Here is a 21,211-nt window from a genome sequence, read left to right as displayed (position 1 = left end):
AGCCCCTGACACAGGCCCCAAATCCTCCCAGCCAAGGGCAGGAGGGCCCTGTTGCCCCAGTGGCAGGGTCCACGTTCTTTTTTTTTTTTAATTAGTAGTTTAATTAAAAGTTTTTTTGGACACTCTGTGCCTCATGAGGGATCTCAGTTCCCCAACCAGAGATTGAACCTGCAACCCCTGCAAAGAAAGTTCAAGGTGCTAACCACTGGACCGCCAGGGAAGTCCCTTCCATGTTCTTTCTAAGAGACTGTGGCTGGCCTCCCCGCTCCTGAATCTTGTTTCTGTGTCTACCTGGGACCATTGCCTTTCTCTGACTGTAAGAAATGGCTGTATCCCAAGCCAGGTGGTAGAGAGGGCTCACCATACCAACACAGTGGCGCCTCGGGTAAGGCAAATGGACAGCGCAGCCAGGCACCGGAGCCGGAGCCGGAAGGCTGCCTCTCCGCTCGTCCTCAGCGCGTGTGGGTCTCATCTCTGCTGCCTTCTGCCCTGGCTCTTTCCCCGCCCCTCCCCACTCTCTTCCTTTGCTGTCACTTGTTCATCCTAACGGCCCTGCCAGCCCTGGTCCACACAGTCTAGTTTCAAGGCTGTCCCTAGCCTGACTTCCGGTCTGCACTTCCAGTTACAAAGGCTGAGGAGGGAGGATGCAGTGGCCCCAGGTGATGGCTGTTTTGGCCCACCTGGTTGTGGCCAGCAGGGGTGAGATCTCTGAGAAGAGGGTGCGGCCCAGGGAGCCCCCAGGACATGTGTGCCTGATGGTCTTCCTCCGCCGTTTCCGCTCCCCGCAGTGTCTGAGCCCCTCCTACCTGCCCCTGCGGTGTATGGCCGGAGGCTGCGGGCGGCTGCTCCGTGGACCCGAGAGCTGCTCCCTGGGCTGTGCTCAGGCAACCCAGTGCGCCCTGTGCCTGCGGCGCCCCCACTGTGGCTGGTGTACCTGGGGGGGCCAAGATGGGGGCGGCCGCTGCCTGGAGGGTGGACTCAGTGGCCCCCGTGACGGTGAGACCGGCGGCTTTGGGGATGGGGTGCGGGGGGCCGGCCCCTGTCTGGGTTCCGACAAGGGGTTTGGTGCGGAGAATGAACGTGGGGGCCCTCGCAGGTGGTGTTTGGGGAAAGTAGGAGCAAGGGCCAGGGGGGCTGGGTGGGAGGTACAGAGGCTTGCCCTCCAGCAAAGCCTGGTGTCCCCATGTCAGGGCTGACGTGTGGGCGACCTGGGGCCTCCTGGGCCTTCCTGTCCTGCCCCCCGGAGGATGAGTGTGCCAATGGGCACCATGACTGCAACGAGACCCAGAACTGCCACGACCGGCCCCACGGTTACGAGTGCAGCTGCAAGGCGGGCTACACCATGGACAAGTGAGGCTCTGGCTGGACCAGGACTCTGGTGGGGTTGAGGGGAGTGGGCCAGACTGACCGTGGGGTGGAAGAGCCTGTGAGGAGCAGTAAAGGATGGGACGTGGACCCAAGCAAGCTGCAAGGAAACACAGTCCAAGGTGTGGAGGAGGGTGTGAGGTAGGCGCTCGGTCCAGGGAGGGCAGGTTGGTGCATTGGTTTGATAGGGTGCCCTGGAGTGGGGGGTCATTGCTCCCGCAGGAGGTTCTGGGCTGGACCCAGGAGCGGGACAGTGATGGAACAGACCTGGGGGCAGGGTGGACTAGCGGAGAAGAGGGTGGGTGGTCGGGGGTGGGCTCTGAGAAGCTGTGAGGACCCTGATGCCAGCCAGGTCTGCCCTGGGGAGGGGGCGGCTGCTGCCCTGCCCTGACCCCCACCCCCTCCCTGCAGTGTGACGGGGCTGTGCCGCCCGGTGTGCGCCCAGGGTTGCGTGAACGGCTCATGTGTGGAGCCTGACCACTGCCGCTGCCACTTTGGCTTCGTCGGCCGCAACTGCTCCACGGAGTGTCGCTGCAACCGCCACAGCGACTGCGCCGGCGTGGGGGCCCGCGACCACTGCCTGCTCTGCCACAACCACACCAAGGTGGCCGTCCGGGATCTCCAGGCCTGCCCCTGGGCCCTGCTGGCCTTCCGCCTGCAGTCAGGCATCTTGAGCCTCATTCCAAGCCCCAGTGAACTAGATGCAGGGAGGAGGTGGCATAGCCCCATCTCAGGGAGGATGAGAGGACAGTGGGGACACCTTATGGGGCTGTGTCACAGTGGGGTGTGCCTGGGAGTAGTGTGACAGAGTTAGTGCTGGGCCCGGGAGGGTGAGCATGTGGAACAGCATCTGGGATCAGGTAGGGAAGGGCTTTCCGAGCTCAGCACCCTGGACTGAAGGGGACTGAGACCCCTGCCACTGGAGGTGTGCAAGTAAAGGTGGAGGGCTAAATGGTAGAGGGGCTGGGGTAGTTAGTAGTAGTTAAGTTGCTAAGTTGTGTCTGACTTGCGACCCCATGGGACTGTAGCCTGCCAGGCTCCTCTGTCCATGTGATTCTCCAGGCAAGAATACTGGAGTGGGTTGCCATTTCCTTTTCCAGGGGATCTTCCCGACCCAGGAATCAAACCCAAGTCTGCATTGCAGGCAGGTTCTTTACCGACTGAGCTATGAGGGAAGCCCGTAGAGGGGCTGGGGTGGCCCAAGCCAAATGCCGGAGCCACTGCTGCCTTCCCAGGGTGCTCTCAAAGTGAAAAGTGTTAGTCGCTCAGTTGTGTCCGACTCTTTGCGACCCTATGGACTGTTGCCTGCCAGGCTCCTCTGGCCATGGAATTCTCTAGGCAAAAATACTGGAGTGGGTAGCCACTCTCTTCTCCAGGCCAGGGATCAAACCCGGGCCTCCTGCATTGCGGGCAGGTTCTTTACTATCTGAGCCATCCCACCAGGACCCTTCACTCCCTCTGACCACTCTGTCCTTGGTTTCCAGGGCAGCCACTGTGAGCAGTGCCTCCCACTGTTCGTGGGTTCAGCCGTTGGGGGAGGGACCTGCCGGCCCTGCCACGCCTTTTGTCGTGGCAACAGCCACGTCTGCGTCTCCAGGAAGGAGCTTGAGATAGCCAGGAGGGAGCCGGAGAAGTACTCGCTGGATCCAGATGAGGTGAAAGGCTGGGGTCCTGAGCTCCTGGGTCTGAAGGAGGAGGGGTCTGGTCCAAGTCAGTTTGTGATCACCCTGTCCTCCCTTGGCCAGATTGAACACTGGGTGACAGAGGGTCCCAGTGAAGATGAGGCTGTGTGTGTGAACTGCCAAAATAACAGCTACGGGGATAAGTGTGAGAGCTGCCTCCATGGCTACTTCCTCCTCGACGGGAAATGCACCAAGTAAGTGGAGGGGGGCCAGGGACCTCCGCCTTGCCCAATAGGAACAGCTCTGAGAGCCAGACTCCTCTCCCCAGTCCTCAGCCCTCAGGCAATGATGGGATCCCCTGAGGCTAGGGTTGGGGGCAATAAATACTCAGGTGGGAGACCTTCCGCCTCAGAGGCTGGTGCTGAAATGCAGGCTATTGAGCAGCCCTGGTGGAGACTGTTGGGCAGAGAGACAGCCCTGGGATGTCTCTGGTGGGCCAGTGGTTAAGAATCCACCTTTCGATTCAGGGGACGTGAGTTCTATCCCTGGTCCAAGAACTAAGATCCCACATGCTGGGGAGCAACTAAGCCTGTGCACTGCAACCTGAGAGCCCACGTGCCACACGAAGACCCAGCACAGCCAAAAATTTAAAAAAATGTTTTTAATTTAAAAATAAGAAAAAATAGAGAGGACCTTGAGGGGAAGCCTCAAGCCAGTCTCCCCATTCCATCCCCTTCCTTCTGACCCTGGAGTCCATCCAACCTGGGTTCTAATCCTAACTCGGCCACTGAATAGCTCTGTGGCCTTGGGGTAAACGGCTTGACCTCTGTGAGCCTCAGCTTCCTCTTCTGGCCTCACGGATTGGAGCTTGTGTTTACAGCATCCAGCCTGGCCCCTGTAGGTCATGGGAGCTCTATAACCCGCATCTTCCCTCTCTTCAGATGCCAGTGTAATGGCCACGCGGACACGTGTAACGAGCAGGATGGGACAGGCTGCCCATGTCAGAACAACACAGAGACAGGCACATGCCAGGGCAGCTCCCCCAGTGACCGCCGAGACTGCTACAAATACCAGGTACGCCTGGAGATGCGAGTTATGGGTCAAGGGCCCTGTGCCCAGAAGAGGTCCGCGCTGGGATGAGGTAGCCTGGCTCAGGCAGGACTGACAACATGGGTCCAGTATCTGTGGTCCTGGGGATCAAGGTCAGCTTGATAAACTGATCCCTAGTCAGTGTCAGGCCCTCAGCATGATGCTGGGAACCCAGAAATGAGCCTCTTGGGGGGGTTTCAGGGTGGTAAGGAGACAGACTCCGTTACAGGTAGTCACAACTTAGAGATGGCAAATGCTGGAAAACTCGTATCATAGTAGCTTGAGCAAAAAAGAAAATGTGGCTCTCAGAACTGAGTTCTGGAGTTGCCTTCAGGGCTGGCGAGATCCAGGTGCTCACACTTGGGATTGACCAGGGTCAGTCCAAGCTCCAAACCCAACCAGCTGTTTGGCCTGGGACAGGTGTCACCCAGGACCAGTTTTGCTTTCTTGATGTTTAATCAAAAGGCCTGTTGGTCTTTGTCTGAACAGACAGCTTTGGAGATGAGTTCAGACCTTCTCCTCCAGCAGCTCTGTTTGGGGGCTCTGATAAAGCAGTTTCTTTCACTTCTAATGATAGCAGTTGTTGCTGTTTAGTTGCTCAGTCATGTCTGACTCTTTGCCACCCCATGGACTGTAGCCCACCAGGCTCCTCTGTCCATGGGATTCTCCAGGCAAGAATACTAGAGTGAGTTGCCATTTCCTTCTTCAGGGGATCTTCCTGATCTAGGGATCAAGTCTGTGTCTCTTGCATTGGTAGGCGGATTCTTGACCACTGAGCCACCTGGGAGACACCCAGTGATAGCAATGGTAGTTGCTGTATAGGGAGTGCTCGCCGCTGAGCTGGAGCTATGCCATAGATACAGTGGAGACAGCGCACACGTGGAAGGCGCAGGAAGGCTGTGCTGGGGCCTCAGTGAGCTGTGGGCAGAAGAGGCTCAGAGACCTGTCCTGGGTCAAACAGCTGCTTGGGTTTGGAGCTTGGACTGGCCCTGGTCAACCTCAGAGACTGAGTGATTTCTACTGGACTGCAGGAATCAAGTGAGCTGTTATCCATCCACTCATTCATTCTGCACCTATTTACTGAGCACCTAGTTATGCCAGGTACTATGCAGAGCGCTGGGACACAGTAGGGAACAAAACAGGCAAAATGTTCTGTCCTTCCCCGGTGGCTCAGACGGTAGAGAATGTGCCTGCAGTGCAGGAGACCTGGGTTTGATCTCTGGGTCAGGAAGATCCCCTGGAGAAGGAAATGACAACCTACTCCAGTATTCTTGCCTGGAGAATTCCATGATCAGAGGAACCTGGTGGGCTTAAGGTCGTAAAGAGTCAAACATGACTGAGTGACTTAATGCTTTCACTTTCTGGGGAACTCGTGGAGAAGTCCAGCAATAAACAGAAAAATAAGTCTGACACCCAGGGTGTTAGTGATGAGCAGTAAGGAGGAAAATGAAGCAGAGAGGAGGGCTCGGGGGTGTGGGGGAGTGGAAATGGTAGATACAGTGGCCAAGAAAGGCTTGAGTGAGAAGGTAACACTTGAGTAAAGACCTGATGGACGTGAGGACACTGGACATTCAGACTTGGGGAAGCAGGGAAGCGATCCAGGCAGAGGCTCAACCAGTACAAAGGCCCCAGGGCAGGACCTACCTACTACAGTCAGAAACAGCAAGGCTAGCAGGCCAGGCAAGCCCACTCATGCGGAGCCTATGATTTCAGCAGTGTTTGCTACCGGGGTACAGAGGAAGAGTCTCCAGTTCAGCAAAGGTAGGTCACTAGTCCAAGGCCACAAAGCTAGGGAGGTGGTCAAGTCAGGATTCAACAGAGCTCTGCATCGCTGCATCTCAGAGTTCCAGAGGCCTTGCCATCAGGGTGCTGTGGTTGCTGGGGTGACACCAGGAACCGGAGTGTGGGGTGCTGTTAGTGTCCACACTGTGTCAGGGAAGTTTGGGGGAGGTGGTCACAGGGAGGCTGCTGGGACATGGGGGCAACTAATCAGTAGGTACAAAGTAGAGGACCCACTATAGTGGCAGAGGCTACTTACCAGTAGGTCCAAAATGCAGCCCGTCTCCTTGGAGGACTGGACACTGAGCTGTCCCACCCTGCCCCGCCCACAGTGTGCCAAGTGCCGAGAGTCATTCCACGGGAGCCCGCTAGGGGGCCAGCAGTGCTACCGCCTCATCTCCGTGGAGCAGGAATACTGCCTGGACCCCACGTCCCAGACCAACTGTTTCCACGAGCCCAAGCGCCGGGCTCTGGGCCCTGGCCGCACCGTCCTCTTCGGCGTGCAGCCCAAGTTCACCAACGTGGACATCCGCCTGACTCTGGACGTGACCTTTGGCGCCGTGGACCTCTACGTCTCCACCTCCTATGACACCTTCGTGGTCCGCGTGGCTCCCGACACTGGTGTCCACACTGTGCATATCCAGCCGCCACCGCCTCCCCCACCCCCCCCACCCCCTGCTGACGGCGGGCCCCGGGGACCTGGGGACCTGGGGGGACCTGGGGCTGGAGGTGGGCCGGTTACCCCAGCAGAGCCACGAGTGCGGGAGGTCTGGCCACGGGGCCTGATCACCTACGTGACAGTGACAGAGCCGTCGGCGGTACTGGTGGTCCGTGGCGTGAGGGACCGGCTGGTCATCACCTACCCGCACGAGCACCACACCCTCAAGTCCAGCCGCTTCTACCTGCTCCTGCTGGGTGTGGGAGACCCAAGTGGGCCCAGTGCCAACGGCACAGCTGACTCGCAGGGCTTGCTCTTCTTCCGGCAGGACCAGGCCCACATTGACCTGTTTGTCTTCTTCTCCGTCTTCTTCTCCTGCTTCTTCCTCTTCCTCTCGCTCTGTGTGCTCCTCTGGAAGGCCAAGCAGGCCCTGGACCACCGGCAGGAACAGCGCCGGCACCTGCAGGAGATGACCAAGATGGCCAGCCGCCCCTTCGCCAAGGTCACCGTCTGCTTCCCGCCAGACCCTGCTGCCCTAGCCCCCGCATGGAAGCCGGCCGGGCTCCCGCCACCCGCCTTCCGCCGCTCCGAGCCCTTCTTGGCACCCTTGCTGCTGACGGGGGCCGGCGGACCCTGGGGACCTGTAGGAGGGGGCTGCTGCCCACCGGCCATCCCCACCACCACTGCCGGCCTGCGAGCCGGGCCCATCACCCTTGAGCCCACCGAGGATGGCATGGCCGGCGTGGCCACACTGCTGCTCCAACTGCCTGGCGGGCCCCACGCACCCAACGGCGCCTGCCTGGGGTCAGCGCTCGTCACGCTGCGGCACCGGCTACACGAGTACTGCGGCGGCGGCGGGGGCGCTGGGGGCAGTGGGCACGGGGCTGGTGCCGGCCGGAAGGGGCTGTTGAGCCAGGACAACCTCACCAGCATGTCCCTCTGACCCTCGGCCACAGCAGTCGAGTCCCCTTAGGGTGGCCGCCCTGGACTTGGGTGCCCTTCCAACTGGGACACTTGTGTCCTCAGAGACTTCTGGTTTCTTTCCCCTGGGGGGAGGGTCCCCAGACAGAGCCTTCTTTGTTCTGCGTACTTTACCAAATACGTACTATGCGCCAGGCACTGTTGAAGGCACTGGGCGTGAGTGGGAACCAAAACATTTAAGGTCCCTGTTGTCGCGGGATTTTAGGTCCCAGTGCCGGGACACTGTCGACGTGCGCATGCGCGCACAGGTAGACGAGGAAAAGCATGTCTGAACCAGGCGAGTGGTGTGAGTTAGCAACGGGATGCGCCTGTGAGGGACCTTGGGGTCGTCAGTTGTTCACTGTGGGAAGCTTGACTTTAAGAAGGAAACCGACTGTGGGAGGAGCTGTGGGGAGTGGGTACCAGGCAGGAGGAACTGCAAGGACAGAGGCGCAGAGGCGGGATGTGGCTGATGTTACTGAAAAGGGCTGGAAAGCTGGCCAGTGTGGCCCTGACCAAATGTGCAGAGGCGGTGGGGTCAGGGTTGGGCAGGGGATGGGTCACCCAGGGCCCACCGACCCCAGATAGGGCTTGGGGTTTTATTCTCAGGGCATTGGGAAGCCATTAGACAGTCTTCTGAGGGAGAATGACAGGATCTGAGGTATTTAAGAGGTCACTCAGCTGTGTGGAGAATAGACTGGAGGTGCCGAGAGAAGCTGCAGGGGGACAGGACACGAGATGGGCCAGGTCAGGGTGGAGGCCATGAGAGGAGTCTGGGACGGAAGCAGGGGGTGAGTGGAAGGATATTATGATGGCATACACAGACATTGGAGTGGGGGGGGGAAGGAGGCCAGGTTGGCACCAGCTTTGTGGCCCAAACTGTGGGCCAAGGTGGGGTTGTTGGTGAAGGTGGGACAGACTGGGGCTGTGGGGGACGATTAGGAGTCAAGCTTTAGACCTGAGATGCCTTTCAGCGACATCTCCTCGGTCAGGTCCCACCAGGGACACAGCTGCTGCCCTGAGGATCTCAGCAGAGGGAGCTGAGTGTGGGGCTTGGCTCAGTGGTAAATGAGGGGTGCTGCTGTGAGGAGACTGGAAGTGGGGCCACCCAGCGAGCCAGAGCAGGATGTTGTTTCTGCCACCACAGGCTTCAGGGACAAGATCAGGTTACGCCCAGGCCAGGGTCACTGCACTGCCAGGGCACATGAGGAGACAAAGCCCCTGCCTGAGATGCCGGCCTGGGTGAGGTTGTCGGGGAGGGGAATACCCAGGTTGGGAATAGAAATGACAGTTTTCAACGTACAACTCTCTTCCCAAATGACACTGCCTTGAAGCAGCATCTGGCCTTTCCCCAGGGCCTCCCCTCACCCCAGCTGCCACCTTGGACTTCTGAGTCTTTCTGTCCCTTGAGGACTGCCCTGCCTCCCTCAGTCCTAACCATCTTGAACTTCAGACTCCTTCTTTCCCAAGACTCCACCCCCAGCTGTTTTTTGGACCTTGGGAAGCGGGGACCCTGTGTCTTCCTGTCTGCTGGGGGCCTTCGTCTAAGAGGCTGATCCCTGTGTGCCATCAGAGGCTGCAGGGAAATTGGGGGGAGCAGTAAAAGCAACAAATAAAAGAGTGTGTGGAAGACCCGGTGTCCAGTGCTGTCTGTAGGAGATGGGCTGGCTTGGCCCTCTGACCCAGCACCTGAGAGCTGGTTATGTTGGATAGACATCCTTATCTTGGTGCCCCCACCCCCCAAGCCATGTGGCCAGGGCCTGATTCCTCACCATCTCTTCTGGTGGGCATGGGGGTGGTACCACTACAGAAGCTCGTTTCCCAGACGGCATGAACTGAGGGGACCTGAGGGCAGTGAGACCTTTGACCCTTGCCCAGATCCCTATCAAAAGGAGACCCCTACTCAGCTCAGGAAGGAAAACGGCCTGCCTTGGTCCCAAGTTTGGGTTTTATTCTGGCTCCTGACATTAGGAGAACTCAGGCAGCACAAAGACTGAAATGAGGCCTTGGCACAGTGAGCGTTCTCCACTTAAGTAGATTCTCGCAACCCAAATGGAAAGCATCATGAGAACTTCTATTTGCCAGTCCCGTGGGTGAGCAAGAGCCCTCTTGTGAGGGAAGGTGGGGACAGGAGACCCCATCCCTTCAGTGTGGCTGGGAGTATTCAACAGTGTACTTTTGGGGGGCATCCCTGGTGGTTCAGTGATAAAAAATCCACCTGCCAATGCAGGATAGAGGGGTTCGATCCCTGATCTCAGAAGATCCCACATGCCACGGAGCAGCTAAGCCCTGGTGCCACAGCTACTGAGCCTGTGCTCTTAACATCTGGGAGCCAAAACCTCTGAGGCCCGACAAGCCCATGCTCCCCAACAAGAGAAGCCACTGCAAAAACCTTCACCCTGCAACTAGAGAGTGGGCTTGTAGCAAGGAAGACCCAGCACAGCCAAAAATAAATAAAAAATTTTTTAAAAGTTACTTTCTGCAAACCCAGCCCCTAGGCACAGGCTGGCCACCTCTGATAATTAGCCAAGAACACAGCAATGTGTTGCATCAAGGGGGCCAGTGAGCCTTCAGTGCAGCCTGTGAGTATCACGATATTTTCAGACTTGGTGGGCAGTTTAAGGAATTTTTGGGGATTACTCTACCCACACACATTTTGCCTTTATGAGATGATAGTTGCACCTAACCTCCAAGACGTGACTGTGACCTTATATTGCTAAGTATCAATGCTAGATGGCTCGCTTGATCTTTTCATTTGATCTTTCCAACAACCAATTGTATGAGGTAGGTACCCTGTAGTCTCCATCTTGCAGATGAAAAAACAGTACTTCATAGGCATTATGGAGAAGGAAATGGCAACCCACTCCAGTACTTGTGCCTGGAAAATCCCATGGACCAAGGAGCCTGGTAGGTTAGAGTCCATGGGGTCACAAAGACTTGGACACGAGTGAGCGACTTCACTTTCTTTTTCTTTGAGTGACAGCTGCCATATGAACCTGAACCTTCTGACTCTCTCACCCATGTTCCTGACCACCAGGCTCTTCCACCTCCCAAGGAAGGACGGCATTACTCAGCCCAGATTGACCTCACTGAAAGCTCTCTCAGCGCAGAGCAGACGCTAGGAGTCAGTGTTCAAAATGGCCAGTTTGTGCTCAGGATAAGGCAGAATTGCCCAACTGGGGAGCTAAGTAGTAATGGGACATGCTGCCTCAGGAGTCCCAGAGCCAGTGGTCATCACGCATAACCAGAAAGGAGCTGAGGTTCTCCCAGACTCCTACATGTTGTGCTCAGACCCTTTGGTAAGGTCTCTGCCTAACACTCGTGCTGTGACTTTGCCTTCCTAAGCAGAACATTTGCTCTCAGACTGGATTTTTCTCTGGGACAGAGCTACCCTCCCTCCAACCCCTGTCACTGCTATGTAGATGTCCCTGTACAGTTGCCCCACAGCGTGTTCCTCCTTCCTCCGTGTCAGCCGCTTGCCTGGCACCTCTCCTGGTATCCACACACCTGAATTCAAGAGGCTCATAGTGAAGTGAGAGAAAGCCTGGACACGGGAGGCTAGGGGCCTGGATTCTAGCCTGTGTGTGTGGCCACTGACATCCTCGGGACTTCAGGAGAAATTTTATTGAGGGCCTACAGCACTCCAGCACTGCTCAGTGCTTGGCATGAGTCTTTATTTTATATTATTTATTTATTTGGTGGTGCTGGGTCCTAGTTGTAGCATGTGGGATCCTTAGTTGTGGCATGCAGGATCTTGTTCCCCATCCAGGGATCAAACCTGGGCCCCTACACTGGACGTACAGAGTCTTGGCCACTGGACCACCAGGGAAGTCCCAGGGAGAGCCTCGCTCTTAAGATGACATGTGAGCAGCAGTGAAGGAATTAGCCGTAAGGACATCTGAGGAAAGAATTCTGAGTTGCAGGAACAGCCAGCGCAAAGATCCTAACGTGGGAGCGCATCTAACATTTCAGAGAAACAACAAAGAGCCTCCTGTAGAATAAAGAGGGAAGGTCACAGGGGGAATAAGAGGCAGATTGTGCAGGTCCCTAAGTTGCTGTGAGAACTTTTTTTTTTTTAATACTTATTTTTATCTGTGTCAGATCTTATCTGTGGCTTGTTGTGGCTCACAGGCTTAGTCGCTCTCCAGCATGTGTGATCTTAGTTCCCCGACCAACGCTTGAACACATGTCCCTTGCATTGGAAGGCAGATTCTTAACCACTGGACCACCAGGGAAGTCCCAAGACTCTGGCTTTTTCCTCCACACAGGAGGTGCCATCAGGGAGTTCTGAGCCCAGGAGGCATGTGATCTACTTCCCCACGTGTGTCTACAGGGCTCCTTTGTGGGGGAGAAACTAAAAACAGGCTGGCGGTAAGGCAGGAAGCTCAGTGGGGGAGCCACTGTGGTTGGAACAAGTCTTGCAGTAGAGTGGGGAGAAGGGAGACTCCGGATATGTTCTGAAAGTAGAACCAACAGAATTTGTTGCGGCAAGAGGCTCAGAAAGGTTTGTTAATTTACTAACATAACACAGCTAGGAAATGGCAAGAGTCAAGGCTGAGCTCCAGGTCTGTCCAGTTTTGAAACCTGAACAGTTTTTAATCTGCTAGTTGCTTTTGCAAGAAAGAGGGTGGATTGAATCAGATGATCCTTGAGTGTTCCTTTCAGCTCTAGAGTTTTAAACCTGACTGTTCTGTGCTTTGAAGACAGAGCCCTCAAATCTGTTAGCATTGTATGTAGACCAAGAGTCCATAGGCAATGTATGAGCAAGGGGACTTCTAAATTTATTCTTTGAAGGGTTAGTGCCTGCATGGTTCCCAGACAGCCTTTCTGTGTTTGCTTCTTTTCAGGATCTGGTCAAGAGCTTTAGGTTGGCAGCTAAGGAGTTAGTGGTTTTACTTTGTTAGCAAGGACTCCCTGACTGAGTGAGGGAAGAGACTTGCCAAGGTCGTACACAGCAGATGCAGGTCAAGCATCCGCCTCTGGAACTCCATCCATACCTAGGCATCTCCCCTGTGTCCCCGCCTCCCTCCTCAAACCTCCTTCTCCACCCAGATTCCTTCCCTGGGAGAAAAAGGAAGTAGGCGGAGTTGGTTTTCAGGTTTTTATTGTGGACGCATTTTTGGTGAGGGATGGGGCGGAGGGGCAGGCCTTCCCAGGAGAGGGCAGAGGAGGGCAGGCGTCACGGGGCGGGGGCGCTGAGAGGAGAAGGGTGGGGGAAACTTCTTTACTCTCGGATCTTCAGTTCCCGCGCCATCTGACAGAGGGCGCAGGGCAAACAAAAGGTGAGGGCTGCCCAGTCCTTCCCGACAGAGCCCTAGAGGGTGGGAGAGAGAGGTTAGCAGCCCTAACCTGGCATCTGAGGAGGCCAGTCCCCCAGCCCTCGGCTCCCACGGGCCCCGGGCGCGCACGCACCTGGATGCGGTAGCGCTCGCGCATGCCGGTGCGGAGGGAGTGCAGGCCTCCGGGCAGGTAGGGCGTGCAGCAGCACTCGCCGAAGTCGTCGGAGATGCGGCAGGCGAGGCACAGCGGGGCGAAGGTGCCGCACAGACCTGGGGCGGACACGGGGCGCTAAGGGCGGGGGCCTCCGGCCGGCTCCGCCTCGGGGAGGGGCGAGGCGGGGTCCGCGGGGCGCGGGGTGCGGGTCCCAGAGGCAGCTAAGCTTTGGAAGAAGTGAAAGTCCCAGAGGAAATGAGGGGTCCGAAGAGTAGGGGTTTCGAGAGCGGGAAAGAGGGTTTAAAGAAGGAGTTGGAGCCACAAGGAAAACAGTCGAGGGTGCAAGGGGGACGAGGAGGGTCCCCGTGAGAGTTGGAAGGTGTGATGAAGCCAGGATCCTAGGGAGTGTCGGGCGTCGGAGAAAGGCGGGAGGGTTAGAGACCGGGATTCAGGGCCCACGGAAGGGACCGGGGAGTGGGGTGAGGAGGGCGAGGAGGGCGAGGCTGAGGGTGACCCTCCGTCCCCTCCCTCTCCTTCCCGGGTCTGGAGAGGGAGCGACAGGGCACTCACAGACGGGCATGTCGTTGCAGCAGTCCGTGAGGCTGGTGTGCCAGTCACTGAGCTGGGTCTGGTAGCAGGTGCTGGCGCTTTGGGGCTGACTGGTCACTGGGTAGGACATGGCTGCGGAGGGAGGGGGCGGGGGTCAGCGGGCAGCCCCGCAGCACCTCCCTGGCCCTGGCACCTCTGCCGCCCCTCCCTCTGCCGGGCAGTCCGGGCAAGGCCACCAGGCCGCCCACGGAGGGGACACCACTGCGTCTTCCCCGTCCCTGCCGCCACTTTTCGGGCATCGCCACCCCATTCTGTCCCCGGAGTTGCTGCCTCCTGCTTGTCTGGTTCAGCTGGGCGTGGGGCGTGGGGGGCATCCTGCGGGTCTAGGGGAGGTTGGCGCCACATGTGGGCGGGGCCGAGACGTGCCGCCGCCTCCTCCACGTCTGGGCTTGGGGTGCTGGGTTCCCGCGTTTCAGGGCTTCTGGGGTGCAAGCAGGCGCCGTCTGTCTTCGAAGCCAGAGTGCCCAGGGGAAGGAAGTGGCCATGTTCCAGGGACTGGAAGGTTTGGGGGTCCATCCAGCGATCCCACCTTTGCCTTTCACGTTGTCGTGCATCTCAAACTGCATCTTGCTGGCCCTGAGGAGGTGGCGTTGGGGACCGCAGAGGTGGCGGCGGTGACAGCGTCAGAGTCTGCCCAGGGGGTGCTGGATACTGAGGGAGGTCAGGGCAAGGGGCGGGGCAGTGGGGACTGAGTTCTCAGGGGTAAAGTGCTGGGGAGAAAGAGGCCAAGTCAGCTTGCCTGCTAGGAAAGAATGGGACAGGGATGTATGGGGTTGGGGGCGAGAGACTCGCCCATCTCTGTACAGCTGCCCGACAGACCCCAGAGGACCCTCTTATACCAGAGGCAGTGCTGGAGAGAATGACCAAGAGACAGGCAGGCAGAGTCAGAGACAAGGGGAGAGAGAGATCAGAGCTGGGTGCCTGTAGAGACGCTGCCAGCAGCACTCACACCTGCCCGGTACCTTTTTTTCCTGCAAGCCCCTTTCACGGACAGAACACTTGAGGCTCAGGGAGCTGAAGAAAAATAGCTCACATCTGATGGCCCAGCCAAGAGGGTTAGCAGAGGCGGAAGCAAGTCCCAGAACTTCCAAATTCAACCCAGTGTCAACAGGTTGAGAAGGGAGGAGGGTCACAGGGTGCAAGAGAAAGATAAGGATGTCCAGAGAGGTAAGCAGTCAGAGGAATGTAAGGAGACAGAAGTGGAGTTGGCTGGAGGAAGGAGCGAGCAGAGGCACCAACCTCTAAGCAGAGAGCTGTGGGCAGATGCGCTTACCTGCAGGACTGCTGCGGCAATGATGGAGACAGAGGTATGGGTGACACCTGGGCACTGAGTGGCTTATAAATGGGCGGGCTGTGTGGTGCTGGGCGGGGCTCTGACAAAGATGCCCAGGGAGCCAAGCCGGTCTGGCTGACCCTCTTCTCCCCACTGGGACTTCCCCTCCCTCCCTCTCCATCCTTCATCCCGCTTCTGCTCAGCCTCAGAGGACCTAGGAGATAGTGGGGGAGGGAGTCCAAGGGTGAGGAGCTGGGAGTAGAGGTCTAAAATGAAGGGGGCAGAAAGAGAGATGGAGACAGAGGGCAGAGGGGAGGTGCAAGGGGCCTAGCTGCCCAGAGACCAAAGAGAGGGAAAGACACAGAGATGGGGAGGGACTGGGAGACAGAGAAGGAGAGGACCAGAGGGGAGAGAGAGACAAGGAGATTCAGAGAGATGGAGAGAGACAAGAAGACAGAGAGAGAGAGAGAGATGCTGAGACAGAGGGGCACAGACATCTGGGGAGAAATAACAAGAAAGGGGGAACCAGAGATTCAGAAAAGAGAAAAAAGGTCAGGTGAGTGGGGGTGCCAGCCACTGGCTGACCCACGCCCCACAGCTTCAGAGGAAGGGAAAGGGCGAGACGAGAAAGACCGGTGGTGCTCCCACCACCCTTAGTGAGGCCCCAACTTCCCTGGGAGTGGGAGCTTCGGGTCCTCCCAATCAGGCCTACCAGGCACATGGGGGGACAGTGTGTTTGGGGGGTGACCCATGCTGGAACCAAAGTAAATAAACACACCTCACCCAACTCCAACTTGGGAAGGGAGGAGGCTGGGAACTGAGAAACCTGTGGTTCCTGAAGGAGGAAGATGTGGTCCAGGATGCTTGAGTCCAAGCAGAGCAGAGGACTGGGGGCTGGGACTCCCGGGTTTGAGGGCGGAGGGGGCTGAGAGTCAGACTCTCAGGGGTAAGCTAGGCTGTGTCCCTGAGTCGGGTAGGGGTCCTGGGATACCCAGACTGCTGGCTTCCTGGGAAATGAAAGAGCTGGGGGCCTGGGTGCCTGAGTCACCCAGAAGTCTCCCCTCAACAGGTCTGGCGGGGTTGGAGGTGACTCAGTGAAGGAAGCGGCATTCGAGCCAGGTGGGTGAGGTTCCCAGCACGGGTGTCACTCCAAAAATGTAGGAGGCACTGGAAAATCGGGGTGTTAGCTGCAGAGGGAGTGGTGTCGTCACGCGCTGGGCATCACCTTACTGACCTGGCGTCCCGTTTTCCCCCAAGCCTTGGTCTCCTGGCACTGCCCCAAAGAGGCTTGCTGTCCTTGTCCCAGACCTAAGGGCAGCACCCAGCCTCTTGCCTGTTGTCGCCATCACTTGGTCTGGGAGCCTGAATGTCTGGGAAACATCTCCCCGCTCTGTACCCCATCTCTGCATTATTGTCTCTCTGGCTCTGAATCTCTCCTTTCTTTCTTTCCCCGTCTCTGCAGATCTGTCTCCCAGTTTCTCCTGGTTCTCTGTCTCCTCATCTCTGAGGCCCTCATCTCAAGTTCTGTGTCTCAGTGCCCTTATCCGGGAGTCTCTGCACCCCATCTTGGCATCTCTCCCCACCTTGAGGCCTGCTCTGTGGAGGTAGCCACAGGAACCCCCCGACCCAGCAGACCAGACCACGGGCTGCAGGTGACTCAGTCAGGGTCAGATTCTAGGGCTCCCAAGATGACAACCTGAGTCATCCTCAGATTTCCTCTTCCAACTCTGACATAGCCCGGGGGCCCCAATTAGATATAGCAACTCATGTAGATGAGGAAATCAGGACTGGAGAAGCTGAGGTGGCCTGCTCCGGGGTGAGGAGGAGGGCAGAGGGCAGGACGAGGAGAGCTGGGGGCTGAGGGGTGACCATGGCAGAGTCCCCAGGCACCTGGCCTACATCCCCCTCAAATGGGGTTGCTAGATAAAATACCGGATGTCCAGTTAAATTAGAATTTCAGATAAACAATACCTTTTTTACTATAAGTACGTCCCATATGGGGCTTGCCAGGTGGTGGCTCAGTGGTAAAACATTCGCCTGTCAAACAGGAGACTTGGGTTTGATCCCTGGGTTGGGAAGATCCCCTGGAGAAGGAAATGGCAACCCACTCCAGTATTCTTGACTGGGAAATCCCATGGACAGAGGACCCTGGTGGGCTGCAGTCCATGGGGTTGCAAAGAGTCAGACATGACTGAGCATCTAAACAGTAACAGCAGCAGTGTCCCATAAGTTGGAGGGAATACACTTACTCTTAAAAAAGTATTGGGTTGGCCAACAAGTTCGTTCAAGCTTTTCTGTACCATCTCTGTACCATCTTCTGTACCACTTATGAAAAAACCCGATCGAACTTTCAGGCCAACCCAGTATTTGCTGTTTACCTGAAATTCCAATTTAACTTGGTGTCCAGTATTTTTATTTGGTAAATCTGGAAACTCACTTTCAAAGAAGGGAATTCATAAAAGAGGAAATAATAGCAATCCTCTCCAGTATTCTTGCCTGAAAAATTCCATGGACAGAAGAGCCTGGCACGCTGTAGTCCATGAAGTCACACAACTGAGCATGCACGCATGAGGGGAGAGGAGGGAGATGGATTGGTAGCAATAAACAGAACTAAAATAAAGCGGGTGGGAGGATCCAAGTGTCTGTGCCCCTCTTCCCCCAGAACACAGGAATCCTTCCTCAGAGTTCAGGTCCTACTCACCCTCCTTGCCTCCCTTAGAACCCAGTCCCTACTCCAGAACCCAGGCTCCTAGTCTCTTTCTCCCCAGAATTCAGGTGTCCAGGCCAGGTCAGGGTCCAGTTGCCCAATGTGGGTTTCACAAGGAGGGTGGTGCCATCCATGACCCTGGTGGAACCAGTCCGGCTGAGCAGACAAGTGAGGTGGCCCCCATCCCATCCTGAGCCTGCTGCTTCCTCGAGGGCCAGCCCAGCGGGGCTGGGCGCAGAACAGGACGGACTCAGGGCGCTCTGGGTGCGTCAGAGTCTGGGTTTGGGTGTGTTGTATCTCTGCTGTGTGGTGTGTGTGCCTCTCTAGGTGCTGCTGCTTCTGTGTGGGGATTGTCATGATGTGTCTCTCTCTGAGTGTCCCTGTGTCCTGGGGTGTGACACGTGAGAAGGTCTTTTCTATTTACGTGTCTGGATTGCCCTCCTGTCATTCTCCCTCCTGTGCACCTGTGTTTGGATGCGGTCTCAGTTGTCAATTTCCGTAATTCTGACTAGATTAAGGCAGGAATTATTATTTTTTAGCATTTTATTTATTTATTTTTGGCCCTGCTCCGTTCCTGTTGCTGCACGGTCTTTTCTCTAGTTGTGGCGAGCGGGAGCTAATCTCTAGCTGTGGGGTGTGGACTGCTTGTTTTTGTGGCTTCTCTTGTTGCAGAGCACGGGCTCTAGGGCATGTGGGTTTCAGTAGTTGTGGCGCATGGGCTTAGTTGCTCTATGGCATGTGGGGTCTTCCTGGATCAGGAACTGAACTCATGTCCCCTGCAATGGCAGGTGGATTCTTTACCACTGAACCACCAGGGAAGCCAAGGAATTAGTTTTTGAGTGGTAGCTTTGTATTCTGGACTCTATAGCCAGAAAACCTTAGTTCAAATCTTGATGGCCTCTGAATGGCTGTGAAACCTTGGGCAAACCACTCAACTTCCCTGGACCTCAGTTTTCCCATATACAAAATGGGTTTTTGCCAATAGAGTTGCTGAGAGGATTAAATGAGTTAATTCATGTAAAGAAACTGCACCTGGCCCATAGGAAACATTTTGCATTTATGAGGATAGTGGGGATGATGTTCTAGTTGCTGGTGATGCAATAGTGAATAAAACCAAGTCTTTGCTCATGGTCCTAATAGGGATTGGATAAATGGCCTGTCTGTGGCTGGGCATATAACCACATAACTGGGGTGTCTCTTTTGCATGTGGAATGGGATATTTCTGTGTGGTGTCAGTGCAAGTGATTTCACAATTGTGCACCTCTGTGTGTTTGTAGGTAACTTCACATGCTGTGTGTGGGTTCTCTGCTTCTGTGGGTATAAATGCAAGATCACACCAAGCAGGTGTTGGGGGACACATGTTTGTTCTGATCTTGCATTCCTGACTCTGAGGTGCCAGGGGTGTGCCTATATTTGGGGTCTTGAGAACTGCTTTCTCCATCATATTAAAAAAAATTTGTATTTATTTTAAAATTTATTTTTGGCTGTTCTGAGCCTTCGTTGTTATGAGCGCTTTTCTCTAGTTGCAGAGAGTGGGGGCTACTCTCTAGTGATGGTGCGTGGGCTTCTCTTATTGTAGAGCACAGGTTCTAGGGCTCTCGGGCTTCAGTAGTTGTAGTGCCCGGGTTCAGCTGCCCCGCCACATGTGGGATCTTCTTGGACCAGGGATCAAACCCATGGCTCAGGGTAAAGAATCTGTCTGCCAATGCAGCTGGCTGTAGTTTCTCCCTAATGGGAGTGGTGGGCCCAGCGGCTTTAGGAGAAACACCAGGGTGAAAGGGAAGATGAGAGGAGACAGGTGAGGCCTGGGCGGGGATGAGAAAGAACATGATGGGAAAGCAGGGAGAGATGGCAGATGGGGAACAGGAAGAGCTGCACGAAGAGATGTGGATGTTCGTCCACCCATTCCATAAGCATTTGGTGAGCCCTTGCAATGTGCCAGGACCTCTGGCAGGCATTGGTTCAAGGCTTGGGGGAAAGTAGAGAGACCCAGAGGGATGAAGACCCACCAGGAAAGCTTTTGGTGCACCACCTGTGTCCAGAGTGGGCCTCAGTGACAGTTCTGGGTGATGGGGATCCAGCGATGGGGAAGGACAGAGAGGGACCTGCCCTTCTCCAATCCTCCCTGAGGCTGATCTGGGCAGATCAAAGAACACAGGCCGGGGGGCCAGGGGGCCAGGGGAGGGGGAGGATTCTCCCAGACCAGGGACATGCCAGGAATCATTTTTGCCATCTCCTAATAGGATAATGATACACGACACACCCATATCGTCCTAATCTGTATTTTCGACCCCAATCAGGCCCAACACCCATAGTGAGAGGCCTGGTATCTGTGAGTTGAGGAGGAAATACCTGGGAGTCCCCATCCCTCATCTTTCCTCCTCCAGACCCCAGGAGTCCCAGGCCCCAAACCCCCACCCTCACCCCCTGGGAGTCCCAGTTCTGTCTCTCTTCTTTTTTCACTGTGTCCCTTTCCCTCGCTCTCTGGGCCTGTTATTATCTGTTTGTCATCTTTATCCCCTGTTTCCCCTTCCCTCTCTTGGGGCCTGTCCGTCATTATCTGTCTCCATCGGTGCTTTGTGTCTCTCCTGTCTCTTCACATCTGGATCTTGATTCTCTCTCGCTGGGCCTCGATTTTCTCACCTGTCAAGTGGGAATAATAATAATCCGATCACTTAGAGCTGTTAAGAGGAAGACATGAGATAATTATGTAAAATGCTTAGCACAGAACCTGGGCCACAGTAAATTTCATACAAGTGAGCTCTATTGCGGTTATTGTTTTCAGTATTTTAATCTCTCAGTTGCTATCTATGTTTTTCTCTTGGTTTCCACATGAGTCTCAAGTCTCCTGTTCTGGATTTTTTCTGCACACAGCAGCCGCCCCTGGCTTCCCTTTCAGGGATGAAGTAAAGGGCAGTATCGAGGCCAAAGCTTCCCCTAAGCCTTTTTCCTATTCATCTTTAGTCTAAGCCCCACCTCAGGAACTCAGAACTCTGGCTCCAATACAATACGTAGCCACAAAAACCTCTGAACCCCAAATCTGTGATCCTTGGGCAGGCCAGTGACCCTTGGGATCCAGAAGTCCCCGAATCTGGAGCATGATTCTTCAGGGTCCCAATTCCCCTCTTCCTCAAGATCCAGGAATCCGGACGCTCAGCCTCTTCCTCCGTCAGACTCAGAAGTCTAGGCCCCTCAGTTTGTCCTTCTCAGGAGCAAGAAGTTCGGACTCTCATCCTCTCTCAAGACAGGATCAGGCGGTCGAGCGGTCCAGCTCTACCTGAAGCCCAATACCTCACCCAAGATCCTTCTGCAGTCGCGCACGCGCTCAGCAAGCTCCCGAGTCTGTCTTTTTTAGAGCCTTGTCTGACACCGGAGCGCGCCTCCGAAATCGAGCTGTGATAAGCTACCCGTGACGTCAGTCACCAGTTTCCAGCCAATAGACACTCCGCCCCTAACTCCCTGGGCCACTCAGGACAGGGCGCATTCCCTAGTAGGCGGGGTCCACAGCCCAAGGAGGACCGAGATAGAGCGGTCTCGGCAGGTCCAGCCAGGCAGCCAAAAGTCTAGGTGTTTGCCGATTGGCGTGTGTGTGTGGGGTCTGCTTCGTAGATGCTGGAGCGGCTCTTGAACGGACAGGTTCTGCGAGTCTGGCCTGGTAAGCCCTTCACAGCATATCCAGTATTGGGATTCTGGACACAGCTCGGACGGGAAACGGT

The 21,211-nt window shown here is 56.0% G+C and overlaps 2 protein-coding genes across 5 annotated transcripts in view; one reads left to right on the top strand and one right to left on the bottom strand.

Annotated features, from left to right (window-relative positions):
* Positions 1-9,105, top strand: part of MEGF8 (multiple EGF like domains 8) — a 41,072-nt gene extending 31,967 nt beyond the window's left edge. For 2 of the 3 annotated variants that reach the window (XM_061139411.1, XM_061139410.1), the window contains exons 35-41: positions 789-996; positions 1,191-1,350; positions 1,777-1,969; positions 2,850-3,020; positions 3,111-3,241; positions 3,929-4,061; positions 6,188-9,105. In XM_061139411.1, the coding sequence (XP_060995394.1) occupies positions 789-996; positions 1,191-1,350; positions 1,777-1,969; positions 2,850-3,020; positions 3,111-3,241; positions 3,929-4,061; positions 6,188-7,456 (2,265 nt within the window). In that variant the 3' untranslated portion in view covers positions 7,457-9,105. The remainder of the gene's footprint in view (positions 1-788; positions 997-1,190; positions 1,351-1,776; positions 1,970-2,849; positions 3,021-3,110; positions 3,242-3,928; positions 4,062-6,187) is intronic. The other variant, XM_061139412.1, reaches the window with a different exon arrangement.
* A 3,455-nt stretch (positions 9,106-12,560) lies between these two features.
* On the bottom strand, positions 12,561-14,804 carry CNFN (cornifelin). Of its 2 annotated transcripts, none has more exons than XM_061139409.1 (4): positions 14,789-14,804; positions 13,477-13,587; positions 12,886-13,022; positions 12,561-12,787 (listed from the first exon to the last, which is right to left on the bottom strand). In XM_061139409.1, the coding sequence occupies exons 2-4, from the start codon at positions 13,583-13,585 to the stop codon at positions 12,698-12,700; spliced, it is 336 nt and encodes a 111-aa protein (XP_060995392.1). In that variant the 5' UTR covers positions 13,586-13,587; positions 14,789-14,804; the 3' UTR covers positions 12,561-12,697. The 2 variants fall into 2 exon arrangements, with proteins under 2 accessions (XP_060995392.1, XP_060995391.1); XM_061139408.1 differs by lacking the exon at positions 14,789-14,804 and adding an exon at positions 13,761-13,795.
* Positions 14,805-21,211: the final 6,407 nt, after the last annotated feature.

Source organism: Dama dama, chromosome 4 (assembly GCF_033118175.1).
Source record: "Dama dama isolate Ldn47 chromosome 4, ASM3311817v1, whole genome shotgun sequence".
NCBI lineage: Eukaryota > Metazoa > Chordata > Mammalia > Artiodactyla > Cervidae > Dama > Dama dama.
This window is presented reverse-complemented; position numbering and strand designations above follow the sequence as displayed.

Bases quoted from the DNA above. Each gene is read 5' to 3' on its own strand.
- CNFN (XM_061139409.1), bottom strand. From the start codon at position 13,585: ATGTCCTACCCAGTGACCAGTCAGCCCCAAAGCGCCAGCACCTGCTAC. The intron at 13,023-13,476 runs GTGAGTGCCCTG...TGTCCGCCCCAG, and splicing joins CTGCAACGACATGCCCGTCT to GTCTGTGCGGCACCTTCGCC. The intron at 12,788-12,885 runs GTGCGTGCGCGC...CCCACCCTCTAG, and splicing joins GCGAGCGCTACCGCATCCAG to GGCTCTGTCGGGAAGGACTG.